This window comes from Pollicipes pollicipes, unplaced genomic scaffold (genome assembly GCF_011947565.3).
Source record: "Pollicipes pollicipes isolate AB1234 unplaced genomic scaffold, Ppol_2.1 Scaffold_4881;HRSCAF=5763_pilon_pilon_pilon, whole genome shotgun sequence".
In the NCBI taxonomy this organism is placed as follows: Eukaryota; Metazoa; Arthropoda; class Thecostraca; order Pollicipedomorpha; family Pollicipedidae; genus Pollicipes; species Pollicipes pollicipes.
In genome coordinates this window covers 59,577,238-59,593,490 of record NW_023596576.1, presented here as the reverse complement: position 1 = coordinate 59,593,490, position 16,253 = coordinate 59,577,238, and the positions used below count along the sequence as shown (strand labels likewise).

Below are 16,253 nucleotides of genomic sequence, written 5' to 3'. Positions count from 1 at the left end.
ACCCCCACCACTCCACTGTCAGAGAGCAGCGTCAGGCGTCACGGCGGAGCGCCAGCGCCGCCGGCGGCGGTCGATCGTCGCTGACGTCACCGCGCGGCGGCCAATCAGCGCTCGACTCGCGATGCAACCGCGGGTGGAAGCTGCCCCCGCGCCAGGCGCATGGCAACATCCGGATGTATAGGTGAGGGATTTGGCTCGCGACTGAGGCGAGCCGCTTGTGGAGTAGCTCTATCATGGGACTTCGTTCTTAAGCGAGGGCTTGGCCCGACTGGCCTGAGCAGAAACAGCGGTACACACGGACTTACCGGGACGATTCGTACTGTCCGAGAGTCAAGACGGCGGTAGAGGCGAGGGAACGGTCATCGTCGAGCGTTTGAGGGGACCGGGGACCTAGCAGGTCCCGACTAGCGTTGTCCCCAATTACAGGACAGGGGCATAAGTTTTCGGCAGAGCGATGACACACGGCCTGTACTTCTTAACTTTCCACTTGCGGGTCATGTCAAGAATGACCCGTCAAGTGGATATCGTTGCATATTTCAGTGATATTTTCCTGGCTGTCATCACCTTGCTTTACGTGATGATGGATCGATGTACCATTTTGAGCTTAAGGAAATGTTCAACAGTTACATTGGGCTTTGAACTGAGACAGTCATTTTCATGATCATTCCCTGCACTTTACAGTGAAACCCGTTAGGACGAGCACGAACACCACGGACTTCAGACCCTCTTGTTTCTGAGCTTGATCGATGTGAATTTCTGCAGCCTCTTACGCACCGCCTATGGGAAAGTCACGCAAACATGTATGGCGTCATAAGGACGTCACGCGAACATGCCACCTCATTGGCTGTGCTGTGCTCACGGTCAAGAAAACCATCGCCACTGAAACATTCGTGTATGCGGTGATACAGCACCAAATGTCCCCACGATAAAAGACAACGGGCTAATGGTCGGTTTGCGCTGCTGATCGCATGCCTCGATAATGGCTATGTTGTTTGGATTAGGGCCGTTTTGGCCGGCCATGACCATTTCAGGGCTATGAGATGAAGGAAAGTGGGTAACGGTGGGGCAGAACCACCTGCAACTAGGGATCCATCCGCAGAGACTTGCCCGCACAGAACCCCTCTTCGGGGTTTGTGTTCGCCGCTCGGGCGGGCCCCACCACCAGGGGCACTTGGGCCCACTCATGGCTGGCGCATGTGGTCTTTTCCGGACAAACGAGGCGTCGTGAAGATGGGAGAGCAGGCGGGACAGAGGATAAAATGACAGGATCGTCTTCAGTACGAACCTTGTTTTGCAATTGCTCACACAGGCCTTTGGGCAATAACTAAATATGAGGGGCATGAGGATGAGAATCCAACGACTTCAGAAGGTCCGACAACTTCCAACGACTCCGGCACGGCAACTCTGGCACGGCAACTCTGGCACGGCAACTCTGACAGCGACTCTGACAGCGACACTGAAAGACGTTTCATGAAGGGTGAAACGATGACATATTGAAGCCTGTGCAGGCTTATCAGTGACTTTTTTATTTGGGACAGTCTTTTCCACTTCAAAATATGCTTAGAATGACAAGTAAACTTTGCCCTCCATACCTGATGTTTGCCTCATTACCTTCGAACTCTTTAAATTGCGTATTGCATGACAAACACAGCATCATACAGAGTAGCAATTGCAGCAAGTGTCCCGCGTTTATTGGGCATTTTGTGAATCGCATGGAAATTTTTACTGACTCACGATTGGCAAGAGCCTCTGTCTGACCCGCTCAGACAAATGATCTTGGCTCAGAAAGTTTGATAAGCTGCTTAGCTGCAGCTAATCAAACTTATCAAACTCCCCCTTGAGCGCGCCACTAGTAGCATCACATGCTCACCGCAGGACAACAAATGCAAATCTCATATGACAAGAACAATACGCAGTTAACTTCAGTGAAGCCGAATCCCAATTCTGAGACTACAATGGTGACCACTATTCTGAGACCACTCTGCTCATGTCCTGCTGCAGGCCTTCGGGTCTAAACACAGCAGCAGCTGCGCGTCGCCGGGCGGCTGCTGTGGGCAGTCCACTGGGCGCGCTCGTTTATGGTGTGCGGCAGCGCGGGAGCCAGACCGCCCGCTGGCATGCGCGAGAGTTCACCCACGTGGCTGGTGCGACCTTGAGCTCGCCGGGGTCATTCAGTTCGGGGCAGATGCAGTGCTGCTGCTGAGCCGTCATTGGGCTCATGACACTGGATAGCGGACGCGGTTGGCGCCTGGGGGCAAGCCCTGTAGTTTGCCGACGTTGTAGTGCCTGGTCACGATCACCGAGTGTGGGGCGGAGCAGTTACGAATTGACGAGCCCGACCGTTGCAGCCAACTGTGCAGGGTCGGAAACATCTATCATGTGCGCCTAGCGTGTGGCGGGTGTGACGTGATGTACCAAACTCGTGCAGGCTAAGCCCAACGGTCACCAAGCAAGACTTTTTACGGGGCTGTTTGTGACTTCAGAAAACAGGCTGTCACAACATAAGGTGCTACAAAACCCACTGCCAGATCACGCGGGGATTCTTTACAGTCTAGATAAGCGCCTTCAGATCCGCTATTTGGAGGTGTTGTCACCACTGCTGTAAGCACTTTCGTCGAGGAGGGGCAGCTCGCCGCTCCCGACAAAGACTGCGTAATCACGCCCCTTGCACGACGAAAGGACGTTGGCTGACTGTACGGCTCACCGCACAGCTCGGGCAAGTGGTGCAAACGACCCGAGTCTGGCGTCACATCTGGCTCTGAATGAACCAAACCGGGTTCGCGATCGTCTTCATCGTGCCGTGGACACCACTGATGCAGGCGCACTGGAAGCTTACAGTTTCGATAGCGTGCGACTGGGTCCGTTACACCGGCAAAAATGGGCGATCTCGTGCTCGGGGCCGGTGCTGATATGGCTCTCCCCAATTGGATAGCCCGGATGTGCCTCAACTCGCGCTGACCGACGGCCGGTTCAAGGCAGCCACAACAGTGTGGGGCACGAGCTTTCTGACGCTGTGGCAAAGCGAGACCTTGGCACCCACTGACTTTCCGGGAAACTGGCCTTCTCGGGCTCATCGGAGCTGCGAGTGCCGTTACCCTACAATGGTGATTGATATGTATGCAGTTTACTAGACAAAGCCCGGATCCATATAGATCAGAAGTGTCACAAACACGACAACAAAATGAAGATCATGCGTAGTTATGCTGTCAAGTGGGATTAGTAGGGTTAAAGAAGAGGAGCTGAAGAGCAGGATGAGCAGTGGCTATTCTTGGAGAACGTTGTTACTTTGGGGATGCATTACAAGCGGATGAATAAAGGGCACATGATCACGGAAGCAAAACCACACGGAGAACATTGCATGGACGTCGGAAGATCAAAACAGTCAACAAGAAATATCGAAGCACTGCGTTCCGCAATGCAGGATGAAAAGGTACACTACACGAACCATACACGTACATTCACATTTGGGATCATGCTTTTCATGCCTTGGCCCCAACTGGATGACGCCAGGTGACGTCAGCAACGCCAGCCCCCCATACCGGCACACGGGTTAATTGCTCCCGCAATAGCCCCACCGCACCGGTTCCATTCCAACACAGGTTAGTTAGACCTGGTCGTTCTCATAAGATTGGACGGGCTAATTCAGCCATTTTGTTGCCATGCGCCCAGCTCCTGAACGCCGCCAGAAACGGACCACAGCATTGGAATACTCTTCGGCATTTAATAGCACGGATAGGGAATAAGGAAGCGCGTCGGATATCCCAGCCAGTGCTATGTTATCGCCTTACCAATGAGTCGTAACCCGTTTCGTAACTTGTCCCTTTAGTTAAGGAAGATAGCTGTGGGGACAACGCAGCCACGGCAATCTTTGTATCGGATGAACCGAATAAAATTATTAAACAAATGCTGTGGACGACAGAGCTTCCCCTACACGACTTCTACTTTACCTTGCTTCTAATGCAAGAACGCTTAACGCGCTCAGTTTATGAGTGACAGAACTTTTAACTTTCATATAACTTTTATACGCACTGCTGCTTTTAGCCCCCAAAATTCCTATTCTAACGAATACATTTGTACACAACATTAGTTATAATAGGGTTAATTCTACTGCACAAATATCTATGCAACAACCCTTCCAACGCACAAACTTCCACGTGACAGTGTTTCTACACAAGGAAAAGTCGCAAGCGAAGGTTTTTACGCGGCATTACCCTTAATGTAAGAACATGCCATGCATAAACTTTTGCGTGATAAAACATCTAACCACAAAACGTTTACACATTAGTTCTGTGTGACAAAACTTGAAGCGAAAAACTTTTACGCGACATTAGTTGTGTTAAAATTGTTATGTCACAGAAGAACTGCTGATGTAAGAACTTTTGATGCAAGAACTCATAAAATATAAACTTCCGCTTGGCAACACGCTCAATGCAAATGCTTTTACGAGACATACCTTTACGAGACAAAACGTTTAAGCCCGGTTCTCCCAAGTTTTCCGGCCCGGAAAACCGGGCTGTCTCGTCCGGAATTCGAAGCCGGAGTACCTCTGGCGGTGCGAACCGAAAAAAACTGGACCGCCGCTGGTCGGCCGCCCGGCTTCTCCCACCGGCCGGCTTCTCCCATCGGCCGGCTTCTCCTACCGGCCGGCAGGGACCCGACCGGGCCGGCAGGGGAGGTTGGCTTCAGCTCAACTTTTGACCGGGCAAGAACTTCCACGTGGCAGAACTTCCGCGTCACACTATTTTGAACTCAAAATGTTTAAATGAAGATGATGAATACAAAGTCCCGAGATTTTCCCGATTCTAGGGTCCCAAATTTTGAAAATGACGATTTTTGAATATATCGGCGTTCCGGGAAGACATTTTTTCTGGACATGCTCGACGCATATACTTGCTTACGACAACAAACATATATACACCTCATGCTTCACTGTGTGTATTATAATCCGTCACACACGTACACAAGCAGTACAAGAACGCATTGCATTGCTACTCAGATGACTTCATCTTTTGATATGGACCGCTAAAATCTACGGACAGCTAAAAACAACTAGCTTAACATCCAGTCGCATGGTGCTGGTGGCGCATGACAGCATGACAAAAGCTAAACTGATGACATATTCCCAGCCATCAATTTACTGGCCTTTTCTCCGCGACCAAGCAGATCTCGTTTCCAAACACCCGGCCTAACAGCTCCGTCCATGATAACAGGCTGATTGGCGTGTGTAATATCCAAGCCCTTTGTTGCCAACCGGTCCGACCAATCAGTCTTGGTTCGATAACCTGTTGGCTGCCGAGTTTGAGACAAAATATCATTGTTTCTTCTGCGGGCACGGAGCACGACCACCATAACCAGCAGTGGCGGTGCGAGCACTAACATTGGTGTAAGGCCAGCGGCACCAGAGCGGCTCAACTAGCGGCACCACGAGCGGCAGCACCAGCGGCACCAGGGTGGCACCAGCAGCCATGACTCCGCAGAAGACTAGGACGGTGACAGGGCTTCATCAATGAAGGCGGTGTCACGAGTCGCCAACGTCACCAACCCCAACGGCGAAGCTGACGAGCTTTAGTACAAAAATGAACATCGTAGTGTACACTTCAACGTTACGCAAATAAGGTGATAAAAAGAACAGCGCTCTCACACGTGCTTAAAGTCGTTGTCAACTGAAAAGGTATTCAGCTCTTGGCGTTACGCCGTGGCGTAACCGCGCTTTGTCGTAACCGTGCTAGAGTTTTGGGGCTGTAACGAATTCCATTCTTGCAATTGTGTGTTCATCTCAAACGATATGATCAAGCAAATGATCTCGGTCTGTTCTGTAGGCTTCCTTAAGCTCTCAGAAAGCAATACAAAAGACTTGCAGACGATAAAATGACTGCTCAGATTTGAGACTTCCGTTCGGAAGTGGTTTTGTTATGCCGGGAAATTCAACATGGCCCGGAGGTTAAAGTCTCTTCACTGAGTCAGAAGCACCCAGGTCGTCGAGTGGAGCTTTCTGCGTGTTCTTCACGGTACCTTGGTCCCAGTGGCGCACACAAGGGATGAGGGTCTTAGGGTCTCGTCCCTAGCACCTGGAAAGGTCGCGTGCTCACAACTATCATGTTAATCGCCCTTTCCCCTTCCCACCGTGTCGTCCGCTAACTCATTGACATGTTGATTCATGCGCGGACGGCACGCAAAGGCTTCCAGACGCCGTGCCATTCCCGATGACGTTACACAACAGCGGCACAGTCGAGACGGATCTGGCCGTATTCTGCGCGGTTCGCTTTCGTCGGTCAACCCTGCAAACACTGAGCGATCAGTTCACGTGATAGCAGCTTCACAGGCTTTTAATCAGCTTCCGGTCAGCCCGTCCGGGTAAATCAGCTCAGTTGATGTCCTTCCGGGTAAATCAGCTGGTGTCCATCCGGAGAACTCACTTGGTGCGCTTCCCGGGTAGCATGATTGGTTAGCCTGCATGCCTGCCCACCCATCCATTATGGGACGGGGGGGGGGGGGAATCGCCGCAGGCGCCAGCTATTTGTCCTTGACTGGAATGGCCTGCGTGCACTAAAGGTCAGATGTCGTCAGAGGGCAGGGTGGACTACTGTGGGCATTGCAGCACGTGTTCAGCTTTCGCCGCAAAATTACGACCGCTGAACCGGAATTTTACGACCGGATAGTGGAGTCAGGTATCACGCAACAAGCTCTGCTTAGTGTTGGCGCTGATTCCAGAAATCCATCCAATCAAAATGCCTGGACACAATCTTTAAAGACGTTTTGACTGTATGCTCGTAAAAGCAGACCATCGGTCAAAATCCTAACCGTCCCTCTTCTTAAGGAGCTGATCATGCCGCGACTGGACAGCAAAACAAAACAACGACGTTGCTGTCCCCCTGCAAGCTGTTAAGTGCATTTGCGAGGACCATTATGCATGTAAATAGGACAGTACTAATAGCCTTATTCCTCGTGTAATAGTCATGAGAGCGGGGAAATAGATATATTGATATTTCGGCTTCATGTCTCTGTCGAAATGAATAGCGATATACAAATATCAGATATCCTCTTCGATAATGGCATGCAGCCGAAATATCAAGACACACACACACACACACACACACACACACACACACACACACACACATATATATATATATATATATATATATATATATATATATATATATATATATTATCCTGGCTGTTCTGTGACGAATAAGGCTGTTAGTACTGTCTTATTTTCCTTCTGTAATCCCGTCACAGTTAGGAGGCTTCGAAGCAAACTTCCACGAAACATGCTAGCTTACGCCCTTCAGCCTCTAGTCTTCGCACACATCACCTCCCGACCTCCGGCTCAGAGTGTCACCTATGCAGCAGGAACATCGCCGCACAGAAAAGCTAACGAACTGCACAGTTCGCAACGTCAATGGCTAAGGCAATGACATTACACACGCGTGACAACAGTTCGGGCGAAAGCCTTTGGTTAAATTATCCAGCAACCGAGAAGGTCAGAAGCCGGGAAGTAAAAGAACAAAAGTCAAATGAGATAAAGTATAATGGCAATAAGCCAAACAGGATAAACGTCAAATGCAGAAATGACAAAATGCCAAGAATTTCTAAGGGCAAGAAGTCAAATGACAAGAAGTCAAAGAATTAGAACTAAACGAAACAAATCAAATAGACAAAGAGTCCAAAGGGATAAAAGTCAAATGGATGGAAGTCAAACGGCAAAAAGTTGAAAGGACAATAAGCCAAATGGCAAGAACTGAAATGCTAATAAGTCTAAAATAGAAGTTCCATGTCAAAAAATATTATCTTAAGAGCTTACTGAAGAATTTTAAGAATTGTCTTTTGTCTTAAAAAACCGATGTCAAAATCCAAAAGATAAAAATCACCTCTTAAGTTCAAAAGCGATAAAGTTGCATGAGTAACAGCGTTCCCACTTGTCCTCCACCTCCCCTGGCAACCTCTCCCACTTATATGTAGAAATAGAAAAAGACGAGGCTAAGACATCCAATTAAAAAAGGAAAAGGTGCCTGAGAGCCCTGAGGCAAAGAAGCTAGAAGAACCTTCATCCATTGCGCCAACTTAGCGCAATGGACACAACGCCACACAGCTATTTCCATTTCAATATCTGCTCACGCAACTGCGAAAAATGTATAACTTGATAAGACGACTTGATTAAACGCTTCACAACACAGTGGAGATATGGGCTCTGCATGACCTACAGCAGTCGATACGCCCTAAAACCCCAAATCATCATCACGACAACACAGTGACTATGACCAATCGAACGCTTTTAACAGCAATTGTTACTTTTCAGTACTTAAATCTGTCCAAGCACAAAATAGTGACTGCCTTACAAGGAAACAAGGTTTACAAGGTAACGTTGATTGCCTAACATGGTAACAACAAGGAAACGTTCACAAATTTTAGGTTGCACCTCATGTCTAACGTTGTTTTGTTTTGTTTTGTTTTGCTCTCATTGGTCTCGGCGCCCCGACAAATGGGGTTACCTTTGCCTTCCAGTAACCCAAAATGACTGAGAAACGTGAGATGCAGTTTCTCCAGATTTGAGAGGTAGTGCTGGAGCTTCAGACGCACATACATCGTGCCACTGTATGTTCCCAGAGCGTGTCTCCGTCCGCTTTCCTGGTTTCCGCGTTTCAGTACCGCCACGTGCGAAAACACATTTCACGAAAGAGAAATGTGTTTTGAAAAATGGAAAATGAAAAAAACACCACTAAATGACATTTCACACGGCATGACTAAACACAACTAAATTACATGTCACATGGTACGACACTACACATTCCCCCTCCTCAAAAGTTCAGCGCATCATGTCGCAACACTGTGCTTTGGCCGAATACGTCGATCACTTCGCTTACATGTCCACGGACTGTAGCGTGCCATGTGATTGATATTCTCATATGCCTACTCGCCCGCCCTTGATATGTTGGCATCGCTGCAAAGTTCAACAATTTTTCACTGCAGGTTGATTCTCGATCTAAATGTTCTGTTCCTTCGCTCCTGCATGGTCATGCGTCCGCTCACCTAAGATCACCAGAACCGATTTTACGACGGGCCAGAGCATCATTTTATTTTACTTCAGTTTCGGAGTGCATGTCTGCTACATTGATGCAATTTTACATACAGTCTACATACAATTTTATGGGCGTTTTAGTAAGTAGTTATTATTTACTCAATGCAACCGGATTCGAATTAAAAGCTTGGAAGTAACTTCCTACTTCACAAATGTACGCCGTTCTCTCTTTATGAAACTGGTTACAGGCTGCTGGATTATGCAAACTGTTTTGCGCCGTTGACGAGAAATGAACAAATCTTGTGCTGCATGTTTTGAATACATTAAAGGAGTAGGAAATGGCCCCTCTGGTTGAAGAATGTGGCTCGAGCAATGCTTAAACAAGATGAGATCAGCATATTAAAAAACCGTGCTATTTCAATTTCGAAAGTGCCCGTTTGGCTCCATTTTTCACTTTTGGACAGTATGATATGCAGTTATTTTCATGGGTTGCCATTTCCATTTACGTACGGTTACGCAGATCCCCAATCAGACATTTTCCTAACCGAAAAAGATATCTGCTTCAAGGAATTTTAGCTGTTAACGAAACGGCATTGTCGGGCATTGCGGCGAGGAATATCCGTACGATTCATGGTCGTTACGGTGGCCAAGTCAGGCTTCACAAAGACGGAGCCAGGTTTGACTTCTTTTTCAGATTGAAGGGGTCGGACTAATATGATCTTAAAATGAGTCAGTCATGCCAAAAAGTCGGTCCGAGCTAAGCGTGGAGAACGTCGTGCCGTATTAACACCATTCATTCCGTTCCATTCTTTCCGCTGGTCTTGTACCTTCATGCTGCTATAGTTCAGCAGAGATTTCGGGCTTTGCTATGGACTAATGGAGGGCGAGCACGACACACATAAACAAAGCTGGCTATAACAAAGCTGCCATGTAAACAAAGCCCTCTGGTTCTTATGTTCATGTTCTGGGCTTCTCTGTATTACGTGTGAAAGCAATGTGCACCTCAGCTACGAAAGTTCCCTTAAATAGCTGACTTTATCGTCACCCCAAGGTGTGCATTTTGCGACTTTCAAAATATCTGTCCGTATCGTAGCAAGAAAAAAGTCATGATCTCGTGAAATCCCCGACGTGTGAGAAAGAGGCTGGTTTTCATATCGGCCCGTCGGCTTTATCCACCACAGCTCCTCGCATGTGCTTGTGATGCCTACAAAATCACAATACGAACCGCAGTTGTAATTATTTTCTCACATATACACGCCCACTCTTGATATGTTGGCATCGCTTCGAACTTCAACAATTTCTAACTGCAGGTTGATTCTCGGTCTAAATGTTCTGTTCCTCCGCTCCTGCATGGCCATGGGCTGGCTCCTCTATGATCACCACTGATGATGCTACGACGGGCCAGAGCATCTCTTTACTTTACTTCAGTTCACAGTGGGTGTCAACCCCACGGTTAAACCAGCTGCGTTTATGAAGCCCAATTGATGCTTGTTGAGGTGCGGGGTAACTCCTTACTTCAGATGTCCCGCACATAGTAGAATTTCAGGGCGTTGAAGTTAACAGTCACTATCTACTCCACACAACCGCATTCGAAGCAGAAGTTTGGGAAGTAACTCCCTACGCCACCATTGTACGCCGTTTTCTCTTTATGAAACTGATTATCGGCAGTGCTTTTTATTTTGGCAGCGTTTTAGTTCGTGGTAGCCCTTTTCACGCTTACATTATTGGTCAGAGCTGAAATGCACAGAAGAAGTAAGCGCTGCAGCGAGATTCATTGAATGCTGCCAGATATATAAAGAACACCGGTGATCTGCGAAAGGCATGTCTCTTTTATTTTTCAGGTTAGGCCACTTCCATCCCATGCACATTTGGATCGACTACCATTGGTTCGAGTGCATTTCCTGTGTGCCACAGGGCGTTTAACGCCAAGATGTGAAGAGCTATGCCAGTAAGAACATTTGACCTGACCTATGCAGATGTCGTCCACCGCCATTCCCTATTCTCACCCCTGCCGTTCCCGTTCGACGGCATGTGGTTGTCCCACAATGACCATTTGTTGGGCGCCCGGCACCACATATGGGGATCTGCATTGAACCATACGTTGTAAAATATATGACCTTTGGCGTAGGTACTTTGTCAAATAGAGTTATCCTGGTAAACATTTGCGTACAAACTCTGCGCATTTTCATCCTACATCGGTGTGCGAACATTTGCGTACATTTCCATTATAGACTTATCCCGACCAGCAATTTACCATACGAATTATATCCTATACGATCCTTTTGCACTGCGTACTTTCGGCGTCGTGAACTTATTTATCCTTGTACTTTTTCCTGACAAACTTAAGACAAATTTTGCTTAATTCTACGAACAATGGCAATACGAACTTTTGTTTATGTCTTGTGCGCAAACTAGCGATGCTAGTCAAGGCTTACGTTGTTTAGATTAGAGCCCTTTGGTCCAGGCATGACTTTCCGAGCTGTGAGATGAAGGAGAGTGGATGGCGGTGGGCAGAACTATGCGCACCTGGGGTTCATCCGCCGAGACTTAGCCGGTGGAGGGTTTGTGCTCGATGTTCAAGCGGAGAACCCCCAGGGACCCACTCGAGGCTGGTACCTCTAGCCTTCCCCGGATACACGGGGTATCGCGAGGATGCAAGCTGAATTTAGAATGGGGAAAGTAAGACCGATATGGATGATAGCTAAACACATAATGAATTTTGTGCCACTATCCCGTTTAGACAATCTGTTAGGTTGTAAAACTATCAAATCATCTCATTGTTTTTCCAAAGTAAAAAGAAGTATGCCTTTTTGCATTACTCTCTGCCGCTTTCCCTTCCCAAACCGTTATTATTTGTGGTTTAGGGCGCGTCGACTACGGGGTTAGCTATGCGCCCCTGCCCGAGTCAGTTTCTACCCATACCGTGCGTAATCCGTACCTGACGGCTTCAGCTTTGACTGGACGGTCGGGTGGAACGGTGTTACGCCGTTGAAAACTTTTCTGTCTTCGCTGAAACAAACGCTAAAACTTTTCTTTGAGGCGGGCCTGAGCCCGAGGTGTTGGGGCAAACAAGGCGGCGCTGATGTCGGTGGTGGTTGGGGACTGTAGGTCGAGGCGCCAAGACATAGTCTGTGCAGAATTGACACCAATCCCTGTCGTGTTGCACGCTGTCGTTCTGTGGATAATGGAGATAAACATGCGATGAGTTGAGTGTCAGGGAGCGCAACACCATTGATGGGGAGCTAGCCCACATGCGTCTTCCCTATATCCCTAGCCAATCATTTGGTCAAATACTCAAAACCAACGACGGCACGCCGGCTCGAATGCACACGCCTTGGATCATTAACACCGGTTACGGGATATCTCACATCTGACGGGGAAAACAAGGATTCCCGCGTCTCTGGATAAGGTATGATGACGTGTATGTGCTTATCGCTGCTAAACCGCAGCACTTACCCAGGTTTTCCTTGACCTTTCCGAACAATGCTTAGCTGTCTGCGGATTCAATGACGTCACATGTTAGAAGCCGATCTTCTCAAAACTTTTGAGTGCGGATTTTCGGTCGCGAGCCTTGTCTCGTGCTTTTTGGAAAATACGTCAGGTCAGGGCGTCGTAGTCAGGTTTGTCGAAGTGGGGGAGTGTAGAAGTATTGGAGTGTTTCGGATGAACCGTTTTGATCATAACACCAAAACATGAACCGTTTTAACTCCCCCTGCCAGCTGATACGCTCTCGATTATCCGTTATATCCACACTCCAGAGATACATATCCGAAAAGCAGTTTGCTTGCAAAGGAGCACAGCAGGGTCACAAGCGTGAGATGAATATGCCTCATGAAATAGATGACCCAAAACCTGTCGCGACCCCCACAGGTGATCTCGCCGACTGGAGCTGAACTGGCCGCGGCCCTCAGCGGCTAAGGAGCCCTGGCGCTGAGGCCGCCGCCGCATCACCTCGGCCCGGCGGCGCTGGACGAGGCGGCAGTGCTGTGCTCCGGCAGCACGTGCCACGGCCCGGCGAACAGGGCGCGCGGCGGCTAGGCGCGGCCTTGTCGGCCGGTTCCACGGTGTCACGGCCGTGCTTGACCCGAGGGTCAGGTTAGTGGTCCCCGGCCTATCCGGGACGACTCTTAGAGCTCACCCTGCTGGCTGGCGGCGGCCGGTGTAGCGTGGAGCGGTAGACTGCGATATAGCGAGAGAAACGGTCTCAGTGACCACTAATCTCAATATCGGACAGTTCCTCCATAAGTCCCGCCGGCCCGTATCCGTATCGGTCCTGTCTCGCGTGAGGCATCACGTGGGTTGTCACCGCGGATATTCTCTTCGAGGGTCTGCGCGTCACCACCACGGGTATTCTCTTCGAGGGTCAAGCTCGAGGGTCTGCGCGGATGTTACAAAGTCTCCGTTAAGTAACTTTATGTCGTTCCCGCCGAAAACTTCTCATGACGTCACAGCTGGATGTGAAGTTATGTGATGTGGGTGTTCATCGACCATAACATCCCCACCAGGAGACTTGCATGGATATTTACTTAAAAAAAAGCGGCTCGCAAACATATTCAAACATCAAACTTAATTGCGTGCAAGTACGAAGCATGCTATCGTGCATGAAAACAATCGTTTTGGATCAACTCACGGCCACTCCATCACGCGGTCACGGTCTCCAGACCACGCAATTAGATACGCATAGGTGTCGCCGAGGAAGCTTGGTGGGCTGTTTGCGAATGCGCCGCCTACCGGGCAGAATGCTTGTGAGCAGCGGCGCGCGGCGGTCAGGGTGTAGTCGTGGCTGCGCTTCGCTGCTCCGATGCTGATGTGAGGATGGTTGATATATTAACGTTCTCAATTCTTCAGAACATTTCGGCTGGAACCAATCCCAGAAGGTTCATACGGCGGGCACTTTATTTTCTCCGTATATCGTCCAAAAACAACGCTTTCAGAAACCTGAGAGCAACAACCGGTACAATTCGCGCCCACATGCACATGAAAGCTGCGTGTGCATAGGCCGCTCGGCTGCGCGCACATGAACACGAGACGCATGCAATAAAATAACGGCTCTCATCCGGATTGGAACCCAACCACTCGGTGACCTTCCCGCCCGCGACTGGCCTCTCTTTTGGGCTGCTCCCTCCCGGCTGCGGTACCGCGAATGCCACTTTGTAGGCTCAGACAGCACGGCAGCCTTCCTCGGCCACCGTTACGTCAGACACGTGTCGGCCCGTTGGTCGGCAGACACACATGGTTGTATACATTTGCCATCAGTTTGTAGGTAAAATAAATAAAAAGCGCTGATACCACGCGTATAAATAGGCACAATTTCGCAGTTCTTGGTAATAGAACACTGTTCAAACACGTCAGCACGCACACAACATGCATTTTGAGCATAACGTAAAGCAGAAACGTACACTACAAGCAATTGGACGATGGGCACGTTTTGTTTCTAAGTGGGTCTTTGTCCCACGTACATCGAGGCAATACGCAGATCATCGACACAGCCTGTCACCACGGTGCCGGCCGTCCCGCAGTGTATCCAGCCACCGTGTCGGGACCCGCACCGCCGAGAGCGCGCAGCGAGCCGCACAATCACGGATTCGGCCACCTGAGGGGCGAGCCGCCGTCCTGCAGCCCGCCGGCCGCACCATACCAGCTGAGGCGTCAAGCAAGGCTCCAGGTGGCCCGCTCCGTCGCCCGGGGCGGCGTGGTGCGACGACACAGCCCGCCCGGCCAGCCGTCCTGCTGTCCGTACATGGCCACCCGGCTAACCGTCCTGCCGTCCGTACACGACCACCCAGCCAGCCGTCCTGCTGTCCGTACGAGACCCGCTGTCCGTACTAGCTGTCTGTAGTAGCCGTCCTGCTGTCCGTACACGACCACCCGGCTAGCCGTCCTGCTGTCCGTACAAGACCCGCTGTCCGTACTAGCTGTCCGTAGTAGCCGTCCTGCCGTCCGTACACGGCCACCCGGCTAGCCGTCCTGCTGTCCGTACACGGCCACCCGGCTAGCCGTCCTGCTGTCCGTACACGGCCACGGAGCTTACCGTCCTGCTGTCCGTACACAGCCTCTAGCCGTCCCGCTGTCCGTACACGGCCACGGAGCTAGCCGTCCTGCTGTCCGTACACAGCCTCTAGCCGTCCCGCTGTCCGTACACGGCCACGGAGCTTACCGTCCTGCTGTCCGTACACAGCCTCTAGCCGTCCCGCTGTCCGTACACGGCCACGGAGCTAGCCGTCCTGCTGTCCGTACACAACCTCTAGCCGTCCCGCTGTCCGTACACGGCCACGGAGCTAACCGTCCTGCTGTCCGTACACAGCCTCTAGCCGTCCCGCTGTCCGTACACGGCCACGGAGCTAGCCGTCCTGCTGTCCGTACACAACCTCTAGCCGTCCTGCTGTCCGTACACGGCTACCAGGTAGTTGTGCGGCGCGTAGTGCAGGCTGACCGCCGCCGAGCCCGGGCACACGAACGTAGAGGCCGGCGAGGCGGCCGCCTCCCTGTAACACGCTGGGACGTGTCGGTCGCGGGCGGCGACGTCGGAACAGGGCAGAGCGGCGGCGCCCCGCTCTCTGGCTCGCCGTTCCGCCCAGCGGATACATCATACGGCTCTTTATTGGTGCCTGTGACTGCTCAGGTCATCAACAGCGTCACCCTTTGGTGGAGGCGGGGATTGGTGAACGGTCCTGAGAAGTGCAATGATCATTCATATTATGAAACACTCAATGATAGGTGGTCAAATGAGAAAAAGAAAGAGAGCATTAGGCTGTAGATGGCACATGTTGTCAGTTTCTCCGCGCAACCACTGTCATTTCCCTTCATTATCATGGCTTCGGAGACTGACTACTCCATGCTCTGCTCAATGCAGGTTGAGATCATTTACTTTGTGCACAGGTCTCGAGCATTTCCTAAAATGGGAGGCAGCATGCACGCCATTCAATGTTCGCACGCATCCCAGTCCCATTCGAGCGCTTACGCTTTCGTTGAGAGATTCCAGGTGTTGATGGCGCCATCCCGGTCTGCCGACACTAGCGTCCTGCCGCCTGGCGTCCAGAGCAGTGAACTAACGCTTGCCATGTGCGCCGATAGATCGTGGAGGATGGAACCCATCCCCAGGTCGTACACTCGTACGTGATGATCTTCTCCTGTGAAGAGAAAGTGCTATGTCAGCATCATTGTCGCTCCAATGTCATGGCCAAAAGGCTCTGGTAGACATATTTAAGCACTAAAAAAAACAACAAAAAAAAAA

General features: G+C 50.3%; 1 protein-coding gene across 1 annotated transcript; it reads right to left on the bottom strand.

Moving 5' to 3' along the window:
- Positions 1-13,880: 13,880 nt before the first annotated feature.
- On the bottom strand, positions 13,881-16,149 carry LOC119101085 (TAF5-like RNA polymerase II p300/CBP-associated factor-associated factor 65 kDa subunit 5L; the record flags this gene model as incomplete). The annotated part of the gene is given in 2 exon segments (XM_037224344.1): positions 13,881-15,504; positions 15,981-16,149. Coding segments are annotated over 2 exon segments (284 nt in total), but the record flags the coding sequence as incomplete, so codon positions are not given.
- Between the last annotated feature and the right edge of the window lie 104 nt (positions 16,150-16,253).